This window comes from Photinus pyralis, unplaced genomic scaffold, assembly GCF_008802855.1.
Source record: "Photinus pyralis isolate 1611_PpyrPB1 unplaced genomic scaffold, Ppyr1.3 Ppyr1.4_LG10, whole genome shotgun sequence".
NCBI classification, from domain to species: domain Eukaryota; kingdom Metazoa; phylum Arthropoda; class Insecta; order Coleoptera; family Lampyridae; genus Photinus; species Photinus pyralis.
The window spans coordinates 17,822,640-17,833,530 of record NW_022170250.1 but is presented as its reverse complement, the minus strand read 5'-3'; the positions used below and the strand labels follow the sequence as shown (position 1 = coordinate 17,833,530).

At 36.9% G+C, this 10,891-nt stretch overlaps 1 protein-coding gene across 1 annotated transcript; it reads left to right on the top strand.

The window, feature by feature from the left end:
- The first annotated feature begins 8,796 nt into the window (after positions 1–8,796).
- On the top strand, positions 8,797–10,171 carry LOC116162229 (D-altritol 5-dehydrogenase-like). Its single transcript, XM_031475784.1, has 6 exons — positions 8,797–8,962; positions 9,008–9,302; positions 9,346–9,543; positions 9,592–9,778; positions 9,827–9,934; positions 9,987–10,171. The coding sequence occupies exons 1-6, from the start codon at positions 8,822–8,824 to the stop codon at positions 10,117–10,119; spliced, it is 1,062 nt and encodes a 353-aa protein (XP_031331644.1). The 5' UTR covers positions 8,797–8,821; the 3' UTR covers positions 10,120–10,171.
- Positions 10,172–10,891: the final 720 nt, after the last annotated feature.

Genomic DNA, 10,891 nt, shown 5'->3' with positions numbered 1-10,891 from the left:
ATATCCGCAGTTTAGAAATTTCAATGAGTCAATTACGAGATTCAATTGCGAAAAAATTCCTTTTTAATTCATTTCTTTCCCTTTTTGACTTCAGGGGTTAGATTGAATATTTGTTAGGGGAATTGTAATTTGCGTACCTTAATGCTTTAATATACTAAAAATTCACAGATTTCGCAATCCTTACAACCATCGGAAGCATTGGAAATAATAACCGTACTACGCCATATGTAAAACACAAGTAACCCTTATTCATACGGTATCACTTGCTCCACAACCTCGCTCGTGTCGCAAACGTATCTAAATAACATGCGTGTAATACCATCAAGGCGATGTGCGATAAATTTATATTCGAATTAACAAAACCCTTGCGCACTGTTAAGTAAGTACCGTGTCGGCAGTATCCGCGACTTGTCCTGAATCTACCGATTGCAGTCGAGTACAGGACAATCATCACTTGATGCGACACCAATTGTCTTCTTTTCTGCTCGACTAACCAGTAACTTCAGACCTATAATCAAAGCTTTAGACCCATACAAAACATAGCATTTCCAATGCTAAAAACAATAACACCAACCCATTTATTCTGAGATTATTAGAGTTAGCCCATGAAGTAACGACGTGTTGGTTGCCTATGGATCAGACGCAAATCTTTAAACAAAACTACTAAATGATATATGTATAAGGTCGAAATTTGAAAATTACCTCTCCTTTCATTATAATTATAACATTTTAAGCAATTTTTTATTAAATGTTTTAAGGCATTACGGATTCAGTAGCGCTGATTCCGAAGACCAACCGAAAACGCTGAAAATATTCCGATATTCCAACTATTAGCAATTCAAAACCGAATGAATGAATTTCATTTGTAAGCTAACCTAAATTCACGACCACTTTCATTAAGATTACGTTAATTTGCATAAAACGGCGAATAAAACCAATTCGCCGGAAACGAAACAAGAGAAACTGTGCAACGATTATAAATTTTAGTCTCACGTAAAAGTTGAGTAATGATTGGAGGAAGCAATTACACTGTCTTTATCTGTATCTTAATTTATTCATCAATGGCTACAAAACGTGTTAAATGCCGAATTTGGATTTATGCGATTTGGCACATAACGAGTAATCCTGAGAATTTGTTTCGAGGATGGCGCCCTTATCCAGGAACATATTTAAATAAGATTCACATCTTCTAATAATTTGTCAAAGACGGCGATCACCGAATTCGGCCTGAACGCTGCCGCCCATCATTCCAGATAATAGCAAACAGTCGAAATTTTAATCTGTGACGAAACTCGCTTTATCTACACGACTTTAAAAATGCCTATTAATGGTAAAGTAGATTACATAGATCTTAGTATTTCACATCCGCATACACAAATGTAACGACTACAATATTTGAGTGGGCGTGGATACCAAAAGCTGCTAAATTACGAACAATCTAAATCAATTGATTTTATACAAAGATGAACACTGCTAAAAATAAAGTATTTCGAAAACTGAAATCGCCTGAAATAATTGCATAATCTTTTCCTGATTCGGATAGATTTCTGCTATTCAGCATCCGTCGTATATAGCGATCACTAGATAAACACTAAATTCAGATCTGGAAGATTATACGTATTACATATTCAAGATATAGTCGATGTTTCTCTAACAATAAAATCTTCGTGAAACTTTGCAATCTACACATAGACTACAAATAGTAAAATAGATTAAATATGCTGATTGCAGTGTAAGAAGTCAGTCAGTCCTTAATGGAATTTTAATTAAATACGTATTTAGTTCAAAGTAGGTACCAAATGCAATATAGTCGATACGGAAATTACATTTTGGATTAAACTGTTGAGGATATCGATAAAATACGTCTATATTGCTTTCTACTTTTATTCGAGACAACTAACGAGGTAATTGTAAAACTTTTCAAGCGAAATAACCATCAAATGCTATACTATACTGCATACTATAATTTCTACACGTAGATTAGATTCATTATTAATGGCTTTTGTCAACACTAGATAGTGACCCGTCAGTATCTTTCAACTGTCCACATAATAATCACAAATTTTAAGTCTGTAATGATAAGGGTGGCGTCTTTATACAAAACAAATAAATGTAGGAGTATTAAAATATTAATCATATCCGATGGGACTATTTGTACAAGACGCTCGTATATTAACAAATCAAATGACTGCCACCTAATTTTTTTACTTAGTCATGATAACGATCATATTATCACAGATTTAAATTATACTACAGATGGATCATGCCATGTTAAATTCTGGCAACGGTGATTTGGATTTAAGCCTCTGGTGCGTTAAATCCAAACTAAATTAGTGTTATTCCGCGTCCACAAGGAAGCGCTGTAGAATGAATAACTTGCGCGTGGTTTACAACTGCAATCAGAAAGACAAGAACTGTTGTGATAAACGGGGGTATCCGATTACACAGAGCCCAACAAATGTTGTATTGTATGTAACTGACCTTCCCCATTTACACTCGCAATTTTTCTGCGAGCATGCGTTTATGTTAGTTACACATACACATTCCTTTATATCGGAACTCGGAAGGGCGAACCGACGACTGATTATACCTTATTCTGTCAAACCAACAAGATTTGTAATTACGCAGGATGTTTACCGTATAATTGATTTATTTTTTATTATAAGTAGGTACGGTATTTTGTGCGATTTAGGTTATAATGCCTACATCTCTGATCACAGCTTGGCGTGTTCCGTGCTCGTATTTAGATTTTTATAGTATTTTTAATGATAAGACGATCTAAAAGCACAATTATAACGTAGACGAAGTTTTTATTAATTAATCAGAGAAGGTGTTAGGCCTGTCTTTGTGAGAAACAACATAGGTACCTAACAATAGGCGTCTGAGAATTTAAGTCATGTAAGCGAATATGAGTCGAATGTGAGATGTGACCAAACGTCCCGTTTTGAACTTGACAGTTCCGTTTTTAGTACACTTTCACCTTTAAAAATAAAATGTTCACACTTTGGCGCTCTTGATATGTCTACCTGTCTGTCTGTTTGTTATTTTATTTTTGTATTCTCATTAGGGCATGAAATGTCCATAAGGGCTGTTAAAATCGAAAAAACAAATTTGAAAATGCACTCTTCGCCTTTGCTCACATGCGGATTAATGATTTTTTTCCTTATATATGCTGGTTGTCCACGACAATCACAACAGGGTTTTACTTCTAGAAAACATGGTTTTGCCTCAAACCATGGCTCTACAAAATTGTTTCTCGTCTTGGTCCATTATTTTTGACCACAGAAGGACGCGCAAATTCAAATCTTGGAGTTTGGATCCCAATCGGATATAATCGTTGAATATTGTAAGGAAGTATATTAACATTAAATGATTTAAAATCAAAAGTTGTGGGGTTTTTGTGGAGACAACGGTAACTGTAGGTAATTTTGGTGGCAAAAATAGTAAAAGGTGTCAACAAAGCCTTTGCAATGGAGGTCGTCCCTGAAATAAAAACAAAACTTATAGGGATTGTTGATTTGAGTTCACCATTGTTAAAATTGACTTATTTTTTTAACATTTATAGTGTTCGCATTGGAAAATACTCAAAGAGTTCTACGGCTTAGCTGATAGAAAGTATCAAAACCTGTTGGGTTACATTAAAACAAGGAGCCTAGCATTGATGTCTGCATTCGAAAGAGTTTTCAAACTATTGTTATGTGAAAACACTAGGTACTTTTTGAGTATCTCAATGTCTGAATATTTTGAAGTAATTGTTTGAAAATTTCAGCTCCGAAATTTGGTTGTTTTTCCCACACGCGCAGCCCTGTTAAAGATCGAGGCACAAAGCATATCTGCAAATGCGGCTGTTAAATTAATCGCCCAAGGCTCTAAGGGAAAATTTGGCTGTGTCTATGAGACAAAAAGTTATTTTTTCTTCTCCGTTCCACTGGTAATTTATTGACGAAACTGTAAAAAAATTTGTGGTCAGTTCAAATACAAGTTAGAAGCGTGTAAATGGGGGATTCTTATAAGTGCAATTTACGTTATGTGATTTTGATTACGATTTCTCTTGCGACTTGCGAGTTGCCATAACCAAATATTTCAAGATTCACATTATACGATTTTGTCGTACGACTTGTAAAATTGTATCTTGACGTGCGATTATGGGTTCGACCTCGACCAAAACTGTAGAAGAAGATAGGCAAAACTAAAAATTACCACGTTAGTAAACCACGCGTGGGGATGGCGCCCAGATGTCGCCGTCCCCACATCATGTAGCCCCATCCCTAAAGTTGTTAATTACACGACCCCGTATGGACACGTACACTCTTCGTCTTTCTACATGCGATTGTCTACAGGCCCTCATTTGCTGCCAGCCAGTCAGCCGGCCAAAGTGATATGAAAAGTTTCTATTAAGAACAAATGAAGATGCAATTAGAGTTTTGACATCGATCCTACTTTGCAAAAATGAGCTAAAAACTACCGTAGGCCTATGTCTGGTCCAGAATTGCAGTTAAAATTCGAATTTTCAAAAACAATTTTGGTTTCGTTATTTTTCTCTTAAAGAGACGCAGATACCAAATTTCTGTGAGATCGAAAATGTCGCATTCCAGTTGAGACCCTATATTGGGGAAGTACCGCAGTAGACGTTACAATTTCCACTATATGTACGTGGAACCATTCTGTTCTTGGTATAGTCATGAATTTCAAAGGCTGCATGATAATGCGGAACAAAATAGTGAAGAAAGTACTTCGATATATTTTGAGATAGTAGTAAATCCGTACGGGTTGTCAAAAAGCGCGGGGTGGCTATATTGCGATTACCGTTTTTGGACGTATCAAAATTTCATCAAACGTCAACGTTTTAGATCATTTTAAGCAACTTTTAAAGAATACAAATTTTTACTGTCTGTTTTAACTCGTATGTACCTATGTACGTACATACGTTGGCAGATTAGGCATAAAGGATGTAAACGTCATACTATTTTTTTTAAATAGCAATAACGCGAAATTTTTATTAAATTATTCGGAAGACTTTCTTTTTCTGTGTACAACCTATACAAATTATGCTAGGTTTTATTACAAATAAACTTTTTTTCAAATACATACTAGCGCTAAATTTTTTATTTAGTTATTTGAAAGAGATTATTTTTCTTGGTTTAACCTACACAAATTTGGTTTTATTACAAAAAAATATATGTATTAAGTAAATTCTCCGAAATACAGCAGCTTAGTGCGCGGTTACTAAATACTTAGGATTTGAAAAGAATATTTAAAATTCATTGTCGGGACATATTGAAGGACTCTTCAGGCTACAACCTAAAAATATTTTCAACGAAATTGCAATTGTTATACAGGGTGATTTAAATCAAAGTTGCACTTTTTTTAAATATAACTCCCTGTTTTATAATTATTAGAATAGGTGTTTTAACTTTTAACGGCCTATTAATTACTGAGAGGCTTTAAAAATCGACAAACCTTGTGTATTATTAGAAATGGTTGAATTACAAAAATATGTATAAAAGGTAAATACGGCGTGCTTATATCGTTAGAAAGGTAATCAAATCCTACATTTGATGCAATAAAAAACTTGGTAGTTTCATTATAAAAAATCAAGTTATCTTTGATTGAAATTTTGAAAATTTACAGTGATTTCTTTTAGCACAAAAAAAGTTCGGCGTATGTAGGTAAGCACACGTGATGATCAGTAATACTGCAGCGTCATGGCCTTCTAAGTTTTATGGAAACAATTTTTACTGGACATTTATTTTTTTGAGAAAATGACTCAGCCACTCATTTTAGATATCATGTGTAAATAAAGTCACACTAAAATTGACTAAGTAATCGAAATATGCAATAATATAGGTGAGTTCTATTTAAAAAAATACAACTTTGATATAAATCATCCTGTATACCAGTATACATCATCGAGATTTTGTTTGATTCGGATTCCTGGTGCCTCAAAACATGTATTTGATGTATTCCCGTCAAAAAAGGGAGGGATCATTTTTTACCCCACTGCAATACCTCCCTGACTGACATGCGGGTAGTAAAATTAAGTTAAAATAAACAAACAGATAACGAGTGAAGTTTTCGAGTAGTTGTAAAAGGCTGATCTGCAAGAATTTTACACCTGGTTTCAATTTCATTTGGCGATGCCTTGAATGAACGTATAGACATATCAAAACTTTCGATTGATAGTAGTTGATTACAGAATTTTAATTTTCAGGCTGAAACTGAAACTACCATTCTATAGAAATAAATTGTTCTTGGATTTGATTAATTTAAATTGAAGGAGAGAGAACGGCCACAGATACGCCCACACAAGGTCGTAATTGAACACAAACACACAATACAAAGACCCACTGTTTTAATTACGAAGAAAAAATTCATATCATATTGCTTTTCAGCACCATCAATAGTAAAAACCTTCTATGCCATCGTTATACAGACTCCTGCTGATTATTTTAAGCTGAGACCCAAACTAAAACTTTCGATTTAATAAAATTCATATAGGTGCGCTAGCAACTGGAACGTTTGTTGTGTTTCCACAATCGCCTATCTCATGATCCATCTGTAGTATATTTAAATCTGTGTTANACACTGCCTCTTTTTGAGCCCCGAAAAAAAATTGTCTCAGATCGACCCGGAAAAAAAATTTTCTTATAGAATGTGGCCTGTAGAATCCATAATTTCAAACAGTTCCAAGATGGGGCTACTAGTTCAAAAGTTACAGCCCTTTGAATTTTTTTTCGAAATTGGTTTCTAGTCTATAACTTTTGATTGAGAAGTCTGATCGAAAAGTACGAATTGATTTGGATTCTACGCACCCAAATTAATAAGAAAAAGTGTTTTCTCCAGAAATTTTGGTGTAGTCGATTTTTGGTAAAAAAGGAAGGTTATACACTGCCTTTTTTTGATCCCCGAAATAAAAATTGTCTCAGATCGACACGGAAAAAAAATTTTCTTATAGAATGTGGCCTGTAGAATCCATAATTTCAAACAGTTCCAAGATTGGGCTACTAGTTCAAAAGTTACAGCCCTTTGAATTTTCTTTCGAAATTGTTTCTAGTCTATAACTTTTGATTGAGAAGTCTGATCGAAAAAGTACGAATTGTTTTGGATTCTACGCACCAAAATTAATAAGAAAAAGTGTTTTCCCGAGAAATTTTGGTGCAGTCGATTTTGGGTAAAAAAGGAAGGTTATACACTGCCTTTTTTTGAGGCCCGAAAAAAAAATTGTCTCACATCGACCCGGGAAAAAATTTTCTTATAGAATGTGGCCTGTAGAATCCATAATTCAAACAGTTCCAAGATCGGGCTAATAGTTCAAAAGTTACAGCCCTTTGAATTTTTTTTCGAAATTGGTTTCTAGTCTAAAACTTTTGATTGAGAAGTCTAATCGAAAAAGTACGAATTGTTTTGGATTCTACGCACCAAAATTAATAAGAAAAAGTGTTTTCCCGAAAATTTTGGTGCAGTCGATTTTTGGTAAAAAAGGAAGGTAAATAACTGCCTTTTTTTGAGCCCCGAAGAAAAAATTGTCTCAGATCGACCCGGAAAAAAAATTTTCTTATAGAATGTGGCCTGTAGAATCCATAAATTCAAACAGTTCCAAGATTGGGCTACTAGTTCAAAAGTTACAGCCCTTTGAATTTTCTTTCGAAATTGGTTTCTAGTCTATAACTTTTGATTGAGAAGTCTGATCGAAAAAGTACGAATTGTTTTGGATTCTACGCACCAAAATTAATAAGAAAAAGTGTTTTCCCGAGAAATTTTGGTGCAGTCGATTTTTGGCTAAAAAGGAAGGTAATACACTGCCTTTTTTGGAGGCACGAAAAAGAAATTGTCTCAGATCGACCCGGGAAAAAATTTTTCTTATAGAATGTGGCCTGTAGAATCCATAATTTCAAACAGTTCCAAGATTGGGCTACTAGTTCAAAAGTTACAGCCCTTTGAATTTTTTTTCGAAATTGGTTTCTAGTCTATAACTTTTGATTGAGAAGTCTGATCGAAAAAGTACGAATTGATTTGGATTCTACGCACCCAAATTAATAAGAAAAAGTGTTTTCCCGAGAAATTTTGGTGTAGTCGATTTTTGGTAAAAAAGGAAGGTTATACACTGCCTTTTTTTGAGCCCCGAAAAAAAAATTGTCTCAGATCGACCCGGGAAAAAATTTTCTTATAGAATGTGGCCTGTAGAATCCATAATTTCAAACAGTTCCAAGATTGGGCTACTAGTTCAAAAGTTACAGCCCTTTTAATTTTCTTTCGAAATTGGTTTCTAGTCTATAACTTTTGATTGAGAAGTCTGATCGAAAAAGTACGAATTGTTTTGGATTCTACGCACCAAAATTAATACGAAAAAGTGTGTTCCCGAGAAATTTTGGTGCAGTCGATTTTTGGCTAAAAAGGAAGGTTATACACTGCCTTTTTTGGAGGCAAGAAAAAGAAATTGTCTCAGGTCGACCCGGAAAAAAATTTCTTATAGAATGTGGCCTGTAGAATCCATAATTTCAAACAGTTCCAAGATTGGGCTACTAGTTCAAAAGTTACAGCCCTTTGAATTTAACCTTGTTTATTATGGAGCTAGTGAACTAGTCCTAATATCTGGATGAACAGGGGATGTGTAAAATTCGCAACTATTTTAGAAACTTAGTGATTGCGCACTTGTTCGAGATAGTATTTGAAAATGGCTCATAGTTTTCCATTAAACAGTGCACATCCACTAAACTGGGACTTACCGAGGGGCCGCTCACGTCATTTGCAACTTCATTTAATTTTAATTCCACAATCAAGAAAGTTTGCCCTGACGTCAAACTAGTCAAAATTTGTAAGTATGGAAGCGATACGCTTTTCGAAATACGACGAGTACCTGGAGCTCTTCGAGTGTCCAATTCCGCAAGTGACCAATGCGGATCACGTGCTCGTAAAAGTACTGTTTGCGGGCATAACTCAGAGGGACGTGCACGTTATCGATGTAAGTACGCCGTTAGAGCACGTTTAAGTCACCGGTCAGTTTAAGGGTAACGTACCCTGCCGAAGGGACAAGGCCTTCATTATGGGCCAGGAGATCAGCGGCGCGGTCGTCGGTATTGGGACCCAAGTCTTGGTGGTAACTCCCGGCGATTACGTCATCGTGAACCCGTTCAGCTCGTGTCAGATTTGTAACCACTGCCGTTCGGGGCACCCCCACCTGTGCCAGCAGTGCAAGGTGGAAAGGATGATGGGATTGCACGAAAACGGCGGTTGGGCAGAGTACATCATCGTTCCGGAAATACAAATCTACAAGCTGTGCGACAACATTCCGGTGGAATTAGGTACGACCTGCAAGGTAACTAGGCGCCTAAGACAACCTTTCAGGAATCCTAGCGCCGCTACTGTCAGTTGTGGCACACGCGCTTCAATTCATAGAGCCCCTAGGCCTCGACAAGCGGATTTTGGTATTGGGAGCCGGAGTCTCTGGAGTGTTATGGATCGCCCTCTTCCACTATAAGGGTTTCAGGAATGTACTGGTCTCGGAACCCAATCTGGCACGGCACGAAATTATACAACAGATGGGTACGGCGCCATCTAGCGAGTAGGCTTTCACTTCCGCTTTCGTTCCAGACGTCAACTACGAAATAATCACGCCCGCTGTTGTCGGACAGAGAATATCAACCGACTCGAGTTTTTACTTCGACCTTGTAGTCGACTGCTCCAGTAACGCCAAGGCCCTACAACGGGCGGTGGATTTATTAGACTCCGGTGGTAAATTGTTAGTCTTCGGTTCGAAACCGATGAACGCGAGGATTTGGTCAGTATTTCGTCTCTTTGTCGCCCGTTTCATCATTTTCACTTGAAGCATTAGCCCGTTTGAGTTGCAAAGGCGGGAATCGAAGATCATTGGCGTCGATGTTGGTTCCTACACGTATCCCAGCGCTTTGGCGCTGCTGCAGTGTTTAAGTAACAGGTAGGGTACGAGGGAGAACGGTTGAATTTAGATCTGACAGCTGAAAGTTTAGATATCTGACCTACGAGCGATTAGGCATAAAAGTGTACCCGTTAAGACAGTACAAGGAGGCCATCGACCATGTTCGAAAACGAAGCGTCCTTAAAGCCGTATTTCGTATGCCCGATGATTGCAAATGTTTGTAGCAGATCAAATAAATCACTTGCAAATTTTGATCGTTGGATTCAGCAGGCTAAGTTTTTCCCAGGTTGATTTCAGAAAAGCAATTTTTTCGATCAGACTGTAGCCTTTTGATTTTCATGCAAAAACGACTAATCCGAAATTGATCGGGAAAACACTTTGCTTTATAAATTTTGACATGAAAAAACAAAACAGAATACAAATACTAACATAATTGACATAGGTAAGGAAAGTCGACCTGTGATTACAAGAAATATTGTCAGTTACCAATCTTAGTTCATTTAATGAATTTGGGCCGCGTTACCACAAGGGTTCCTGGCCCAGTGAAGTGCTACACTTTGAATGGGGTCCAAATGCTCAAAACAGCAAGTATGGAGAGGGAAAAGCGGACAGCGGAGCAGTTCGATCTCACAAAAGCCATGGAGAGGTCTTTATCCAACCTGAAGAGCCTCCCTCGTGAGCCTATCAAACAGTACAGACTATCCACAGTCACTTCCGCCACTATTACCGCACCGTACTTAGCAGTCAGGACGCTGCAGCAATTAGCAGAAAACGAAGCTGCGCAGTTCCCAAAGGTATCGGACTTCTACGTGGACGACTCGATAACAGGGTCGTACAACCAAGAAGTTGCGAAGGTCCTTCAACATCCGTTGGTCGACTTGTTGAAACGAGGAGGGTTCAGACTTTTGATCTAGTAGTCCAATCTTAGAACTGTTTGAAATTGTGGATTCTACAGGGCAAATTCTATCAGAAAAAAGTTTTTCCCGATCGATCTCA